This window comes from Poromitra crassiceps (genome assembly GCF_964638095.1).
Source record: "Poromitra crassiceps genome assembly, chromosome: 6".
Taxonomy (NCBI): domain Eukaryota; kingdom Metazoa; phylum Chordata; class Actinopteri; order Beryciformes; family Melamphaidae; genus Poromitra; species Poromitra crassiceps.
Window position 1 is genome coordinate 43,637,007 of NC_139627.1, and position 18,143 is coordinate 43,655,149.

At 43.9% G+C, this 18,143-nt stretch overlaps 2 protein-coding genes across 2 annotated transcripts; one reads left to right on the top strand and one right to left on the bottom strand.

Annotated features, from left to right (window-relative positions):
* Positions 1 to 5: 5 nt before the first annotated feature.
* nmi (N-myc (and STAT) interactor) lies at positions 6 to 9,086 on the top strand. The gene is made up of 10 exons (XM_083639588.1): positions 6 to 232; positions 344 to 385; positions 908 to 973; positions 1,123 to 1,281; positions 1,460 to 1,576; positions 2,357 to 2,519; positions 3,378 to 3,484; positions 4,911 to 5,097; positions 6,782 to 6,885; positions 8,505 to 9,086. The coding sequence occupies exons 2-10, from the start codon at positions 347 to 349 to the stop codon at positions 8,706 to 8,708; spliced, it is 1,146 nt and encodes a 381-aa protein (XP_083495714.1). The 5' UTR covers positions 6 to 232; positions 344 to 346; the 3' UTR covers positions 8,709 to 9,086.
* A 5,587-nt stretch (positions 9,087 to 14,673) lies between these two features.
* On the bottom strand, positions 14,674 to 16,715 carry htr1fa (5-hydroxytryptamine (serotonin) receptor 1Fa; the record flags this gene model as incomplete). The annotated part of the gene is made up of 2 exons (XM_083639561.1): positions 14,674 to 15,600; positions 16,440 to 16,715. The coding sequence occupies 2 exons, from the start codon at positions 16,713 to 16,715 to the stop codon at positions 14,674 to 14,676; spliced, it is 1,203 nt and encodes a 400-aa protein (XP_083495687.1).
* Positions 16,716 to 18,143: the final 1,428 nt, after the last annotated feature.

Consider the following 18,143-nt stretch of genomic DNA (forward strand, 5'->3'; position numbering starts at 1 on the left):
GAGCTGCTGCTGCTGCGTTACCCACCTGATCTGTAGTGTAGCTCGCTGCCTACCTATCGACCACTTGACTTGTTATTGGAAACAGGCTGTCTGGAAAATCCCCGTCGCTTTCAAGTTTCACTTTTGATTTTGAGCTCATGTCGTAACAGCAACACAGCCCTGTACCATTTGGATTGCTCATTTGAAAGCGCTGCTGGGCAAATAAACAGGCAGCACAACCTGGTAACACAAGGTAAAACCATCTATTGGTAAAACTGTAGTAGTATATGACTGTACCCGGACTGTCGTGTTTTTCACCTCTGATAATGCTGGTTTGTAACCTAGTTTCGTTTTCGTCAAACAGGCCATGGCTGACTTGAGAAATAACACCCAGATGAATGGCAAGGTAAGGATGTTGTTATTTTATTTTCGTCTTTTGAAAAGTTTGGCCATCAATGCGATGGATTCTTAGATTAAATGCGACGACGTGGGAAATTGATTCTGCAAATAGTCAGGGACCCCTCTCAGCCATCCCTTCAGGAAAATAACCCCAAGTCTCGCTGTGCCCCCTAGTGGGTTCCATTTTTAATGCACCAGAGACTTGTGCCTAGTGCCTAGTACTCACTCTGCAGTGTACTTACTCTGTCAGTATTGCATTATGTTTTTGCACATGAATAGACTTTCTACCGACTGTAGAGTATTTTTTTATATTTATACCGATGTGTATTTGTATTATATTGAAGATGTGTGTTTGTTATTGTTTTGTCTACTCCCAGGCCAGCACACACCAAGACAAATGTTATAATATTATTATTTTTTCTGTGATTACACAGCACCGTGGTCTGACTTTCAAAGCATATCATAGTTCCATGTCTATAACGGACATTCATGCAGCATTAATAGTGAATGATAATTTATTGTTCATCAGATGGACGGTGGTTTCGAGGAAGACGGTGAACTTGCCAAGGCCAAGAGAGAGCTGGAGACATGGAGGGTAGGCTACTTTTTTAATGTATTTGTATGATTAGGATTAAACAATCTGAGTGTGCTTAGTTCAAATCTGAACAAATGGTTTTTTTCTCTCTCTCTTTGGGCTATTCTTTCTGAATCCTTATTTTAAGTGGTAACACTTTTATTTTGAAGGAAAAAATGGAGAAAGCTGATGATGTGAAAGGTAGGATGCTTCTGGAAAAACTTACTGAAGATGAAGCCAAGAAAAAGGCCCAAAAAGACATGACCGCTCTTCTTGACAAGGAAAAGGAATGCAAGAGAGAATTCACTGAAGCCATGGAGGGGATCAAGGTAGAGACAGCTACTCTCATCCCTACAGTATGACCTACACTTACTACTGTACTAGTGTACTAGTGTACTACTACACTATAACAACTAGAGTGGAAATACATTAAATGGGATGAAACAACAAATGACACTGCATTATTGTAATACTACATTATTGTTTTTTTCTCCTTCCTTTCCATAGGTTGAAATGGAAAAGCTTGAGAAAGGTAACCAGCATTTGATGGACAAACTGAAGAAATACCAGGCTGAACTAGAAGCTAAAACAGCTGAGACCACTAAACTAAAGCAGAAATTCAAGGTAGAAAGAAAGTTCTAGTAACTCTTCAGCACTTTCACACATTGCACAATACTGTACTAGATATTGACTCAATTCTACTGTGAAATAGTCTCAGTTAGATCTTGGTATTCAGTTCGTTATGACATCTTTCCAGATTTAAAGCGATGGAAACTAACTAAAAGTATTTGTACATAAGTACTGTACTTGTCAGTAGTACTTTTCACTAGTAGACTTTTCAGGTATCTGTACTTTACAGAGTATAAATTTTTCTGGCAATGTTTTACTTTTACTCCCTACATTTTAACACAACTATCTGTACTTTCTAATCCTTACATTTTCAAAACAGGCTTGTTACTTTAGTTGTAATGCACAAAAGACAAAAACAACGTCCCGTTTGTCCCGTTCTGCGCTTTCCCAGCTTTCACACTACTACTACCGCTCCCTCTCTTCATGCATGGTCTATCTCTCTCTCTCTCTCTCTCTCTCTCTCTCTCTCTCTCTCTCTCTCTCTCTCTCTCTACATCTTAAAACCTGTTTGCACAGATCTTTTATTTTAATGTCTTTGAATTATATTAATATGACGTGAGTTCCAGTTAGCTTTCTACAGAAACAGCTGGTAGAAATACCTTTTACTTTATACTTTTGAGTATAAAGTAAAAAAAAAACATTTGTCTTTACTTTTACTTGAGCAAATAAGTCAAACCAGTACTTAAACTTTTACCAGTCTTTTTTTGTACACAAGTAACTCTACTTCTACTTAACATTGAGTAAAGAATGCGTGTACTTTTGCCATCTCTGCAGATTTATGCCCAAATCTCGGACACCGAGGTGAAGTTCACTGGTCGGGAGAACGAGGAGAGCGCGGACAGCGGTCATAAAATCCAAGGAGTGTTCACCATCAGTCAGAGACCTGCTGTGCTTCTCCAGGGAGGACAGGCTCTCATCACTTTCGAAGAGGAGAAAGGTACACACCGTTTATATGCTGTGACACAATAGAGTACAGCAGGGATGATGTATTGTTGTAGGCTTACCCAGAGGTCCCTGCACTTGTGCAAAATAATCAGCATCAAGTGCCTCTTTAATACATCTTAGTATTAAACGTAGCATGAGTATTCTTGTGCACTCATTCAAGGAGTTGAGAAATGTGCTCCTCGGCTGATAGCCTGGTAAACCAGCCGGTCACGTGAACTCACATTTCATTTCGTTCTGCGGGACCGTCTGGCCTCAAGCCCTGGGAGGACCTCAGCAGAAACTGCAAAGCAGATGAGCCAATCAGTGACTGCGCTCACTGCCCTGTGGCCAAGTTGGCCAATGAGGAACGCCACTTGCACTGCGCTAGCAAAACAAAAATGGCGGCCTCCTTGCCTGTCCACCTCGAGGAGTAATGTCAACGTTTGTCGAGTTTAAACAGCCATAAAGTGCAGTTATTGCAGAAATAGACTCAATAACAACAATTAAACAAGTACAGGAGTATGTAACAGCAGAGTTTCTCGGCACTGAATATCCCCTGAATCTTCAACACGTCAGCGTCAGATACACCCACATTAACATATTTCAGTTCACTGTTTATTGCATTGTAACTCATTATTTAGCTCTGGTACAGTACCTGTCGTTGGAGCTTCCCAGTGCACTGTGTATGAAGTACTGGTAGGTGTAGTGTGTTCAGCGGCACTTTGGCAGTTTTGCATCCGTGCTGATGACTGAACCAGACCACACTGACCACTAGGTGTATGTTGTGCTTTTTTCATCGTTTGATATGATTTTATATTCTCTGCCCTCCCCCCCCCCCTTCCCCCACCCTTCTATCTTCTCTATCTTCTAGTGGCTTCTCAAATCCTGAAGATGCCCAAGTGCTCTGTCTCATGTGACAAGATTAGTTTGGATGTGAAACCAAAAATGCTGATACTGGAGCCCTCTGTGAAGTTTGAGGTAAGACAAGATCAGATAAGATGACATTACATTAGGACAGTAAGACCTTGAAGAGACTGACGACCATGGCATGCTATCCACCTTTTAATGTATGCTCTTGATGTGGGTGGCTGTTTTTAAGCAAGGCGAGTTAATCTCTATAACACCTATCATACACAAGCAATTCAAAGTGCCTTACATAAAATAGATCAAAGAAAAGAGCATAGAGGAATAAAAAGATTGCAAAGTGAAAATGATCAAATTCATAAATGTATTACATTAACTCATTGAGTGCCAATGACGACTATCGTCGTCAATTCAAATAGTAACGTAGAGTGCCAATGACGACTAAAGTCGTCAATTGCGTTTTTTGACGGTGGGACGTGGATCAAAGCCAGATGCATCTCCTGTAAAAATATGGGCGATGTCGAATGTGTATAAGCTATTTTACGGACCCATTAGGTGGCGACAGTGCTCTCCAGATTAGAGAAAGGTGAGGAAAAAACAGAGAAGAAGTCATGGGGAAACGGAAACCGCATCGGTATGCATCGATATGCATGAAGCATAACGTTAGCTGTGCCTGTGAACAGCAGCCAATCTGCTGCCACAATTGAGCCCCTCCGTCTCCGCTGCGATAGCCCCTCCACAGGATTAGTTGCCGACACCAGCGTCTTTCTGAAAAGTTACATTATTCTCAGCTGGAAGCGCTGGGAGCCGGCGACAAAAACGGCGGAACGCTGTGAAAAAGCTGGGACTCGCCTGACACACGCAGCAGAGCGAGCAGAGCCACCAGAGACACTCCCACGGAGGAGGAGTTTGCAGTTGAGGGGGGTGGGGGTGCTGTTTTATTGAAGGAAATTACTGTTCAGATGTTTCAGGTCAGAAAATATTAGCTTCAGAGTCAGTGATTTGCTTGAAATGCTTCATTTCACAAAAGGCTCATTATCTCAGCTTCTAGATGGAAACGTCTGTTTTTGGTGAAATCAATCTATCTTCTCCGGCTGATAACTAAAGAACGGAAAATGATATCAATAAACTTTTTTTTGCTGATGATACAATAGAGTCTCATCGTTCTTTGGGCGTGTTCGGTGTTTACATAGTAATATCACACAATATTCTGTGGGCCTCGAGAAATCACTGAAAACGCTCTGAAAGGGCTGGCACTGGGAGCATCCGTTTTCCAAAAGTGGCTGGCACTCAATGAGTTAAAAGAATGAAATCAAGTAAGAACAGAGATGTTTTTACCACTCTAAAGGAAACATAATTGTTTAGTAGTAATATAGTTACTTATTGGTACCTTCAATTCTTAGTGACTACTCTCTGACTGGTGATGACACTGTCAACCAGCGCAAAAGTGTGCATTACCTCTACAAAGATAATCACAACTCAAAATATAATTTGATGTGTGTTCAACACTGCCCTCTAACCCCTGTATACGGCACTGCAGATCCACCTTGATGTTTCCAGGAAGGAGCTGACGTTCTCCAACGCCCCACCTTCCATGCCAGAGGAGCGCATGAGGGACAGGCTGGAGATGAGCTTTTCAAGGCCCAGCAGAGGAGGAGGGGAGGTGGAGAAGGTTGACTACGACAAGAACACTGGCACAGGCCAAATCACCTTCCTCCACACTGGAGGTACAGCTCCTGTGGGTGTGGTCTGGGTGGGTTGGTGTGTGCATGTAAGCGATAGCTTGGTACAGAGGTGAGGACTCGAGTCACCTGATGTGGACTTTTTTTTCTGATTTCCCCCCCAGTTTCTCCCCAATTGTACTTGGCCAATGTCCCCCTGCTGCCCCGGTCGCTGCTCCACCCCCTCTGCCGATATGGGGAGAGCCGTAGACTAGCACCATGCTTCCTCCGACACATGCGCAGTAGCCAGCCGCTTCTTTTTACCTGACAGCGTGGAGCTTCACTGGCAGAACGTAGCACGTGGGAGGATCACGCTATTCCAACCAGTTCCTTTCGGCTCTGAACAGGCGGCCCGACTGACCAGAGGAAGCGCTAGTGCAGCGACCAGGAATAATACCCCTAATCCAGCTTCCCACCCGCAGACACAGCTATTTGTGCCTGTATCGACACCCGACCAAGCGGGAGGTAACACGGGGGCGCAAACCTGCGACCCTTGTGTTGTTGGTAGGCAGGGAATCTACCGCTACACCCAGACGCCCACCTGACTTGGACTTGAGACTTGGACTTGAGCGTGTGAGGCAGGGGTGCGCGACCAGACAAAGTGTGCGAGGCAGTGAGGCATGCTAGAAAAGAGTGCACAATATTTCTAGTTAAATTGATACTGGTCTATATACTGTAGTGTGTGTGTGTAATATATATATATATATATATAGTCCTGCAACAATGCAACTCTAGTGATTACAGTCTCAGGATCTTGCAGGCAGTTGAAGGTAAATAGAAGCACTTCCATTTTTCTCTGTATCATATAATAACCATATGAGCCAGTGCATGGCAGAAATAGGCTCTTTACAGGACGTACACATGCACGATACGGCTATGCCCCGTCCGCCTCTGTTCCAGCCCGTTTGGATCTCGCATCCATACTGCATCAGTTTCAAACACGTCTGCTCTAATTAGTTAGTTAAACATTAACAATGACAAAAATAAGGTCCAGGTTGAAAAACACCGAACTTCTCTTTGAATAGAGCCAGCGTGGACGTGTGGTGCAGTATGTCTTTTGCACCTGTTCCATACACAGAGGCAATTCAAAGTGCTCACATAAAATAGGTTAGCTAATAAGAGAAATAAAGATTAAATAAATAAAAGAGAGAAAAAAAGAGAAATACAAATTAAATAAATAAGTTACGGGGCGGGGTGGGGTCACAGTGCAATTGCGTAAAGAATGTTATTTGTGCTTTCATGAGATCGGTTTCCCGAAAACAACTTGGGATGTACTTTATTACCTTATTACTTTATATTAAATTTTTATTTAGTTATTTATTTATTATTTCATTCATCGCCTAAAATATATAATAGTAAAATATATTTTCCAAATGCTGACATCGACTGTCACGCGCATTTAAATAACCAGAGCTTTGTAAATTCCAAAAATCTAAATATATTGAAAAAACCTCATTCTCGCTCATTCTTACGCTGTGATTGGCGAGATACGAAGGCTTCATAAATGCCTATCGTAAGAGGATTCTAACACTGATTTCTGCGCTCCCTTGATAAACGAGGGCCATTACCTTTAATTGTCACATTATTGTACGGTGTATAATATATATTCTGACTCCCACAAACATGTTATGAGCCCATTTGAAGTACAGTTGGTGAGGGTGTTTTCTCATAACTGTGTGTATCTGTGTAGTTGCTGAGAACCTGACCCTGAGAGGCAAGTATGGTGTGGATCTGAACCCTGAAGTCACTGTGAGGGTTGGCCCTGTTTACGACTACCAGCTACGGAAGTTTCAGGTAAGACTGCCTGAGGCTAAAAACGTTCTTAACCTATCAAAGCATGAACCACCACGTATACTCCAGCGACCGAAGGTTCCCGGTGAAAAATTAAAACGCCATTTTCAAGCTCGTTAACGCAATATCTCAGGAATGCCTTGACGGAATTTATTTTTGCCTCAAACGTCCACTTGGACTCAAGGATGAACTGATTAGATTTTGGTGGTCAAAGTTCAAGGTCACTGTGACCTCACCACCACTCGTTTCATGCTCATTAATGCAATATCTCAGATGGGATTTCATCAAATTTGCCTCAAACTTCCACTTGGACTCGAGGAGGAACTGATTAGATGTTCTTTTTAGGGCCGACGACTAATTTTAATCAGCTGGAAATCAGCTGCCCCTCCATCTCATGCATGTTGGGTCAGAGATGTTATGGCACATCTCAAATTGGAGAAACTGAAATACACTATACGTGCTTCGACTCAGAAATATCTTAGAGTGTGGGGTCCATTTCTGGATTACTTTGACAAAAATACCTCTCTCCTCCCAATACTGCCTAATTGAGATTCAGAGATTCAAGTGTTGGCTTTTGCCACAAGTGATTGCCGGAAAACATATCCTCAGCACTTAGCGTATCCCCTGCAAATTGTATTGTAATTGTTTGTAGTATTTATTTATTTTAAAAAAAAATTAGTCTTGGGTGTCTGTGTCTCTTGTATTATTATCATTATTAATGCTTTTCCTTATGTCTCTGTATATATGTAGTATGTTTGAAATTAAAAACCCAATAAACAAATTTGAATAATAAGATGTTCTTTTTAATAGTTTTTAAATTGTATTTCACACATTTTGTAGTTTACACATTCTTTAGGCCAATTTCACACATTCTGGAAATCCTCTCACGACCCACCCAGTGCTGTCCCGCGACCCCCCTGGGGGTCCCGACCGCCACTTTGGGAACCACTGTCGACTAGTCGACTATTCTGTGAATTCCCTCGATATATCAGGAACGCCTTGACGTGAAATTTAATCAAATTTTCCTCAAAGGTCCACTTGGACTCAAGGATGAACTGATTTACATTTTGGTGAAATAGGCCTTCTCAGGAATTTAACTTGTAATGAGTAATAACAAAATAACCGTTGAATCCTTTCACATCTTTTCATGTCATGTCTTTATTTTTTGCACCAAATTATGGAGAGTAGTATCGATAAGAGTATCGTATCGATAAGCAGTACCGGTATCGTTATTGGTATCGATAAAATCCAAACGATACCCATCCCTAGTGGGTGGGTGGGTGAGCGACCGAAGCACTGCAGTGCTGAATCCAGTCTGATCAGTCTAATTTATATGTAGTCTAACCTGTAGTTCTGGGATTTACACAGGTTCCCTTGATGTTTGTGTATGCCTACATGAATTAAACTACTAACTGGTCAAATGTTAGGCTGAATTTAACATTTCAACATGCAACAACAAAACATCAACTTTTGTACATGTAGATTAGATTGAAATGAAACAAAGTACAGGTGCAGAGGGTGCAAAATTAACCTTTTTGTCCCCCGGCCAAATGGTTAGTGCATCAAAATGCAAGGACCATCAATTGAAATAGCTTTTCTCAATATTCACTGCTTTATCTCAGACCTTCTGCGGTGCTCCGAAGCGCAGCATCCTCCTTGATGACATTGAGGATGTGGGAGATGAAGAGGAGCTGCAGGACTATCTGGAGATCCACTTCCAGAAGCCCAGCAACTACGGCGGTGAGATAGAGAGCATCAAGTACACCTCTGCTGGAAAGAGATTCCGGGCCTTCTTCTGTGAAGACATAGTGGAAATGGAGGCCTAACTCTGACCAGCAGCAAAATTCTGTGGTTTAGATGGAAATCTAGAGAACTATTATACAATGAACATGCCTTTTTTCCTGCTGAGCCCTAGCATTAGTAGACTACTGTATCTCTAGGCCTGTGGTGTACTGTACATTCATATTGAGAACAGTCTACAAGGTGTAGTGTTTTACCGCCTTTCATTTTAGAAACCCTGAATAATAATCATCATAATCAAACAGAAGATGAGATTTGTTTTGTGCATGGCATTCTTGATTGAGGATGCAGTCGGTGATTGAAACAAGTGATTCTTTACACAGCAGCTTAGCGTAGAGTTATAGGCTACTGTCTCTATTGTGTGCAATTACATTGTGTGGATAGTATAATAATTCTCAAAGTGGGCTATTTGTTTCTGAATTAATCTACAATTCCGTTTGTAATTATTTGAATACACTTGTCTTTTCTGATGAGTTTTCAGTAGCTATCTATTGTCTGGACTTCGAAATCGAAGTAAGGACCTATACCTCCATCTGACCCTCCTCTCAAACGTGAAGACACACCTCCATCCCTCTCAGTCTGCATCACTGGCTCCATTTCTCATCACAACCTGACTGCCCCCCCCCTTTCACCCTGATTTTTAACTCACCCTGATCAGTTTTGTTTGATATCCATGCACTAAAATGTTAATATGCTTTGAGCTGCGACCTCGAAATGAAGAATAAGGGGGCGTGTGTAATGCGTGTATTTACATCCTGTAAATAGCTTATTTTCTGACACGCAGCGGCTCATATAAGGTTTAAGGTTTGCATTATGTCATTGATAGGTTTGACATGGGAGTAGCCTATATATTCCAGCACTGTACAGGGTTTCAAAGTAACCATGCATGTACACACACCAACTCCGTCTCACAGGAAATGGTTTAATAGTAACGTTGGTCCACAGTGCAAAATGTTATCGTTTCACAGTAACGGCTCTGAAATTGCTAGATCAGAGGTTTTCAAAGTGGGGCGCAGGCCTCCCCAGGGGGGCTCCAAGCAGTTTCAGGGGAGGCTCAGTGAATGGAAGTGAAAACATATTACATTAGTCATCAAAAGGAGATCACATATAATAGCCTAAATGTGTGTTATTTGGTTAAAGAGATAGTTCAGAGATACAGTCGTTTTGGGGAATTTGACCGTTTTTACCACTTTCTCAGAGTCAGAAACAAGTAAATGCCTTCAGGCAGACCTTGGGATCCCCGCAGTCTCAGACTTTGAAAACCCCTGTGCTAGATGGTAACGTCCTATTCTTTTCACATCTATTTTGAAATCACACCGAAGAGCCGTGTTCAAGTCCCAGCATGTCCAAAGTCTACCTTTCAACCAAGTCATATATTTAACGTGTTTTATAATTCAAGCCTAACCCAAACCATAACCAAGTTGTTTTAGTTGCCTAAACATAGCCAAAGTTTTACTTCATTTTCAATTGAAAGTACAAATGAACCGACGTCTGTCTTCAAATTTCCGCACGAAAATAGAATGTTATGCGCTGTGGAACAACGTGCTATTACACAATTTGCTGTGAGACTGCGTTGGGCACACACACACGCTCACGAGCTGTGCGATCACTGGACAGGCGGCCTGTCAATCACACCCCAAAACATAGTCTGCTTTATCGTCTATTTGACTCTAAATGGGACCATAATTGACTAAATGAACATCATGCTGTATTAAATAAGTCTTGAAACTAGTGATTGAGACCATAAACGCATGATTTCTATCAAATCAAACTTTGAAATTATAGAGCCAAAAAACGTTTTTTGAACCAGGCTATAAACATGTTTATTTCTGCTGTAAAGTCGGGCATTGTAACTTGTTTACTTGCTTTTGGCTGGCTGCTTTAATGGCATCACTCCAAATGGTAGAAAAGGCTGTTTCTGCCTCCAAAGAGCCTTAGAACTCAAGAAAACAATGTTTCACATCATTGCATTGATGCATTTTTCCCCCCATTTTTTCAGCAAAAGCTGTTTTTTCGCCTGTCAGCCTTGAATTAATTAAATAATTTGCCTTCTTATTTCTATCAATTAAACACAGTGAATGAAAAAGTGTGCGTCCTCTACTTTTTCATTCAGGGCTGTTTTTATTGGGTCCAGCACCTGCTTAGAAGACCGGTTTGGGATGTGTGGTTTCAGGCCCAAACTGCATGGGGTTAGCAGGAAGTCGGCCTGGGATTAGCAGGGAGTGTGGCATGTCTGCATGCATTTAAAATGCAGACGGGGAAAGCTTACATTTGAAATGCAATCATGTGAATAGATTATTATCTCAATTGTAATATATCCTATATAAACAGCACTGTCCTCTGCAGCAGCTGTCATCACAATAGGATGGTCGTCTCTTTCCCTCTCCTTTCCTCCCTCTGGCTGAAAATGGGACTTGGTTCAATGACTTCAATGGATATCTCCTGCAAACGTACTTTCTTCTGGATCCCACTGTTCTTAAAATGGTTGAAACCATCTCTGTTGAAATTACATTTGTTGTTTTTGCAGCTTCAAAACCAACTAATCTGCAGTCATTTCTTTCACTTTCTCTGCCGCCTCAGTTTTCATAAGCCTGACCTATAGGGGAATGTCCCATATATGGCAAAATGCACAGTCTTGTTAATGCATGTGACAGATGGCAGAAAGGGGGCACTCACACATTCATGTCGTAGATCATTTTATTACTTTGAGTTCTTTGATTGATGAAGCTTAATGGAAATACTTGTTTATTGGTCAATTTGTTGTTGTATGGTGAAGAAGGAACGACGCAGTTTATTACAGCCAGTGCAAACTCTGCAATCTTGTTTTCAGCCAGGAGGGGGTGACACCGTACCAGACTTTGGACGACACACTGTGCGTCTTTAACATTCAACGTTCAGCATAGTGAAATATGGGCACACGAGGACATCACATCGTTGCTAGTTTCTAACACTCAAAATCTCCCTTGTATTCTTTTAATTACCACTGGGTCAGTACATGAAAGGACATGTTTCAGTGAAAAAGAAAAAAAGGGAGATTTTGAGTGCACTGGGTTAGTCTCTTGCGTTCATTACACTCTTTGTCTGCACTAGAACGGAAGTGACCAAAATAAATGGCCGCCCTGTACCCCTGTAAGACATTTGTTTAGTAGCCGCACAATGTGGTTATATCGTCAACAAACCGGCCAACAGATATCAAAGCTGATGGGCTTTATGGAAAGAGCGTGACTCGAACTGGTTATTATCAAATTGGTCATTCAGTTGCGTTTTGAGCCTGGCGAACACTTAGCTAACAAACGTAGCTAACAGCTAGCTCACGCCAGCGGCTAATGCTAGCTATTTATATGAGTATTACGTAATTATTATATCAGTCATGACATGACATAATGACGATATAGTCATATGTCACCAGACCACCTGTTTCTAGCAACAGCAATTTATTTTTAAATGAGGTTATTTGTCAAAGAAAGGGTTAGGCTAGTGTCCTCTACAGAGAGAGTGGCGTCAGCAGAGGACCAAAATGCGAGACTCATTAGCCAATGAACAGCCAGGAATGGGTCTTGCGCTACTTTTGCATGCTAAAATAAAGCTGATAATGTACAATTTGATTCAAGGGATGAAAAACCCTTTCAAAGTACAACACAAACTGTCTATTTTGCTGCAACTCGACAGTGCTGCTTTTTTTTACTCAAGAGTTCCACTTTCTACTTCCTGGAAAAAAACTGGTCCATTGGAGTGAATGGAGATGTCAGGACTCTTCTATTATACGGCTCTGGGTTAGGCAACGCTAAGTCAGTGACGCCTTGGTTTTGGGGTGAGGCACAGGGCTGTGAGGGGGGTCCAGCCACACCGAACTCTGCCTGCTTTCCAAGAAATCAAGGTCAGGTGCCTAGCGTCACGGTGCCCAGGGTGACGCACGGGCGTACCGCGCACGTTAAACATACCACGCACGGTGCCTGACAAAGCGGTGGTATTTGACGTCGCCCCCGTGAGAACCAGTTGTGTCAAGTCGAGAGATCTCCAACAGACCCGAGGCTCAAGGTGGGCGGCCATCTGCTTTGACCGGTTGGGTTGAGAGAGAGAGAGAGCCACGGTTACGTTGTGTGTCATCTCTCTGTAATACATGCACCCTCAAGCTACACGCCCTCACTACATTTTGAAGGCAGTAAAGAAATACTAGTTATATTCCAAGTGCATGAGTGGGAGTCATATAATGAGGATTTCTCCACCAGTGGTTCTGGTCACATTAATTTAACCTAATGCTGACTATGGTGTGGGGGTGGGGGGTGCGGTGTAATGGCTCCAGAAATAATTGAGGGGAGCATAAAAGTTTATGTAATGTACAGTATCCACTCAGTGCCTACTCTCTAAAGTCTGCCATTAGTGCCACTGAGAGGCATTGCATAATGATTCATCCATGTGTTTTCTGCATTAGATCTAAAGGTTAATGAACAATGACGTGGCAGTGTCCTGGACAAACCTTCAAGCCTTCTCCCTGAAATGTCAACCTTTCAGGGATTGGAGTTCAAACCGGTCCAGACCAGAGGCATAAAAGTAGGATAAAAGCATGTGACATAAAAGCATGTACGTCCAATGCTCATTAACGCCAACGTCAAAGGTCAAATTCCAAGGTCGCTGTGACCTCACGACCGCCCGTTTCATGCGCGTTAACACAATATCCCGGGAACGCCTTGAGGGAATTACTTCAAATTTGGCTCAAACATCCACTTGGGCTCAAGGATGAACTGATTAGATTTTTGTGGTCAAAGATCAAAGTTCAACGAAGGGCGCAGGCCAGGGCTGGGGAAAAGGGGCCATAGATAGGAAGGTCGTAGTGTCTGGGATTGAAGGGTAGGTTGGGGAGTGGCTAGGGGGATGTGGGTGGTGGGAAGGGCCATGGTGAGGGAACCGGTGGAAGGTACTGTGGGTAGATATAGCAAGGTCCTAGAGAGTCTGGGTTCAAGAGGTGGTTAGGGGGATTCTGGGTGCTTTAGGGGTAGGACCATTTTCCATGTTGAAAATGTTGAGGTACTCCAAAATATTGCCTAAAGTGGCATAAGGCTGAATGGCCACACCACTGTGCCGTGGGGCTTCCACGTATTTTTGCTTGTATGAGTCTGGACAGATGGATGTAGAATGCAACTTGACTTGTTGGCGGAGGCATACAATCACTAAGCAGTTATTTGTAGTTTACATTGGTCCCCAATTATTTTTGAATGCATTGACTTCTACACATTGAGGCATTGCTAGCTGTTGACCAGAGTTACAAAAAAATGGCAACTTTGGAGATATGTTTATGAAGGACAGACATGGACAGTATCTTCCCATGGTTGGATTACAAAATGTATGATTCCGTTACCATTAGCTCAAAACAAGCCCACAGCATAGTTTTTCAGTAGATTTAACAATTTATGGTTTTATTTACATTGTGCATGTGTGATGTTTCTGGAACATTTATCAACAAAGCTGAATAAATACCCTATTTTGTTACCCATTTCTGACAAGAATCACTGCAACAGTGCTTCTGAGAAAAGTCACAACCACAGCCAGTACTGTTCTGCTGTTGTATTTTACACACCTTCTACAGTAAGTCAACCAACAACTTGGACTAGACAGGAGCGATGTCATTGGATCGGGACTGACATAATGGGCAGCTATTTTGAGACCCTTTTGCTGATTGCCAGTGCTCAACGGCCCATTTTCCACAAGCCAGCACATCAATGTCCACCGCACAGCAATTAACATCAAGGAGATGTTTGGCAGATTCATAGAAATGCACGAGTTCCAATCTGGAACGTTGCTGGAAAACTCACTGCTGAGCCCCTGAGTGGCTGTTGATCACGTTCTGTTTGAAGAGATTATTGTCTCAGACACATTCAGTCAGTAGTCTCTGACCTCCAGTGGTTAGTTTGTCCCCCTCACTCTGTGTGTGTGTGTGTGTTTGTGTTTGTGTTTGTGTGATGGTGTGTGTAGCTCCATGCATAATTGAGCACATCAGAGGTAATGACTGCACCTAATCAGTCTTTGAAAAGCCTTTTTGAAGTCTTCATTAAAGACGGTGTAGATCAGCGGGTTGATCAGCGAGTTGAGGTAGCCCAACCACGTCAGGAAGTCCGCCGTCTCCACCGAAGTGCTGCAGGCGTGGCAGGTGTTGACGATCACCTCCTTGACAAAAAAGGGCAGCCAGCAGATCACAAAGGCCCCGAGTATCAAGCCCAACGTGGACGCCGCTTTGCGCTCGCGCGAGCCCGAGATCCGCGGCCCTTGGTACGTCTGGCCCCGGCGCGACTCGCCGCCGCGGTACGTCTCGCGCCGACGCGTCTTGCTCGGGGCCGCCTTTGCGGAAGTCTTTGCGAAGTCTTTGCGGTCTTCGGTGGAGTCCGAGACGGACTTCTCTCCGGGGGGGCTCAGGGGCTCTGGGCTCAGGGGTGCCCCGTCGGCGCCTCCTCCGTCCCCAGCCGGGTAGGCAGAGGGGATCATGCTCCCATTGGTCACGCAGGAGTAACGGCTCGCCCTGCTGGCCTCTCGCCGCATGTGCAGCGTCTGGGCCGCCCGGTAGATTTTGTAGTAGAGGATGAGGATTAGCAGTAGGGGGATATAGAAGGCTCCCAGCGTGGAGTAGAGGGCGAAGGCTATGTGATGGTGCGTTATGATGCACTGGTCCTCCTGCTCCGCGTCTCCACTGTAGTGCCGCCACAGCACGGGCGGGAGAGAGATGAGGATGGACAGGAGCCACACTACGGCGACCATGGCGCCGGCCCGGGCCCCGGTGCGCTTGCGGGAGTACTCCACGGCATCGGTGATGGCCCTGTAGCGGTCGATGGCGATGGTGGCGAGATGGAGGATGGAGCACGTGCAGCAGGTGACGTCCACGCTCAGCCAAATGGTGCACACCGCCTCGCCCATCACCCAGCGCTCCTTCTGGATAGGATAAGATCGGCTCTATGAATCCCACACACGGGAAATGCACTCGTTACAGCAGCTCAAAGACACTATACACACTAAAATACTGAAAAAGTTGTGACCACAGTCGCACCGTCTAAAATGAAATAAATTGTACAGTATAAATTGCACAGTATATGATCATATAAATATGAATAATAATAACAATAATAATAGTAGAGACCCAACAACAGTGCTACATTGTGTTGTGCAATTGGGTATTAAAAAGTGTAACTGCCGTAGGACCTGCGGAAGCGCTCCTTACACCATGGGTGAATCAGTTTCTCACTGAAGGAGCTGCTTACACAGTCTCATGCAGGGGGTGAGAGGAGTTACCCATGATTAAAGCAGGAAGTAATGGGTGCAAGCAAAACATTAAGGAGGGCCCCGGCACTGGAATACCTAAATGGATTGGAAGTTGGGAACCTGCACCTCTGTTTCTTCCTGCCTTTTAGACACTGGTGAAAGAGGCCCATTGAGGTGTGCTTGGCTAACATCCTCCTCTCTCACCCACCTCTATCGAGTCAGCTTGGCTATAGCATCCTCCTCTCACCACCTCCTCTGTGAAGTCAGCATGGCTAGCATCCTCCTCTCACCCACATCCTCTATGGAGTCAGCTTGGCTAACATCCACCTCTCACCCACCTCTACGGAGTCCAGAGGGCAGCTCAGGACAAAGCTAGTCTTCCTGTAGCCTGGGTAAACCCATCCCCCACGTGACCTGCTCTCAGACCTGCTCTCAGTCACTAGGACTAGTGACTGGGAACTGAGAGAGCAGGTCACGTGGGGGCTGGGTTTACCTAGGCTAGTCTTCCTCACCTGGATGTACATGATGCTGAAGGGCATGACCAGCACAGCCACCAGCAGATCGGTGGAGGCCAGAGAGCAGATGAGGTAGTTGGCTGGGTGGTGCAGCTTGGGGGTGACCATGATGGCGGTGATCACCAGGCAGTTGATGACTGTGGTCAGGACAGCCAGCACAGACAGGGTCAGGGTAAGAAGGATCTTATTGGAGGGGGCTCCGGGGGTGTCCAGTGAGTCAGAACCGCCGCTGCTGGTGGCAAACACCCCCTCAGTGCAGTTGGGAAAGTCCATCCTGCTGGGACAGAGGAAGAGAGCAGTGGATTAGATCAGTAGTTCTCAAAGTGGGGTCCGGCGACCCCTAGGGGTTCTTGAGGGGGTTCCGGGGGTCCCCAGCAGAAAGGGGAATAGCCTAATTTATTTTCAATATAATTCCATCCATAAGTAACACAATGACGGAGTGTATGCCAATTCATGAGTTTCATAAAACATCTAAAAGCTAAAATTGCATCAGATGGGGGAACCTGGGACAATATCTTGGGGTTCTGTTGTAGGCTAATTTGTGTCAGTTTAGGGGTCCTTGATGTGAAAAGGTTTGAGAACCTCTGGATTCGATACAGGGGCAGCTCAAGGAACCTATGCAGAAGGAAGAGACAATCACTCATGTCACAGCATTTACATTTTGCCTTGGAACGGACTGACTTTTGGGACAGTTCTATTGATGTGAATGGGGCGGGCAGGGTAAGTCCCACTATAAACCATCCTATCTGTGTCGTTTCACCTTTGATTGAAAAATGCTTCCACCAGATTAAAGAAAAGACATTACGTGATGTTGACTGATTTTATTTTATTGTTGTTGTTGTTATTATTATTTAATCTAAATGGCATTAGTTTTCCTCATTATTGGTTTCCAAATGGATCATGACTCTGTCCAGCAGAAAGCTCAACCCAAGCCCTGTTGGTCCAAGATAGAGCTAGATTAGATAACTACATCATGATACATGACCGAATGGGGCATCAGTCAACATCACATAATGTCTCTTCTTTAATCTGGTGGAAACATTTTTCAATCAAAGGTGAAACGACACGGATATGATGATGGTTTATAGTGGGACTTTCCATGTCCACCCTGCCGCATTCACTTCAATAGAACTGGACCCAAAGCAAAATTCGAACGCTGTGACGTGAGTGATGTATTTTCCTTCTTAATAGGTTCCTTGGGCAGCTCAAGGAAATTGTATTTTCCAAATTGGCTTTCCTGTAGAATCATGCAAATCCTTTAGACTCAATATCTGTAGGTGATGGTTGTAGGCTGCTGCATGTTAGTTTAATTTCCATTCCATCATTTGATCTGGTCCTAATCATGAAGTTAAACTATCAGTAGAAAAGTCAACATTCAGAGCTGCTATAAAAATCCACTTGTTTGTAATTTCACCCGACCACTGCATATTTTAAAAAATTTGGTAAGTGGGCTCTGTCTTCTTCTTCTTTTTGGTGTTGTCCTTCTTCTTCTCCTCCGGAACCTTATGTACTTCCATCCTTTCTTCATTTCTTTCCCCACCCCACTTCTTAACAGCATCAGCATATGATAACTTCCGTTCTTCTCTGATCTTGATCACTTCCCTCTCCTTGTTTCTTTGTGGACACTGAGCAGACCCCCGCATCATGACTCCCCCCACAGTGTAGGCACTTGGCGTCCTCCTTCTTCACATCGCACATTTC

What these genes read in the sequence shown, in the direction of transcription:
- nmi (XM_083639588.1), top strand. Translation starts at nt 347, where the DNA reads ATGGCTGACTTGAGAAATAACACCCAGATGAATGGCAAG. An exon ending in AGCCCTCTGTGAAGTTTGAG is followed by an intron (nt 3,485 to 4,910) that starts GTAAGACAAGAT and finishes ACGGCACTGCAG; the next exon opens with ATCCACCTTGATGTTTCCAG. An exon ending in ACCAGCTACGGAAGTTTCAG is followed by an intron (nt 6,886 to 8,504) that starts GTAAGACTGCCT and finishes GCTTTATCTCAG; the next exon opens with ACCTTCTGCGGTGCTCCGAA.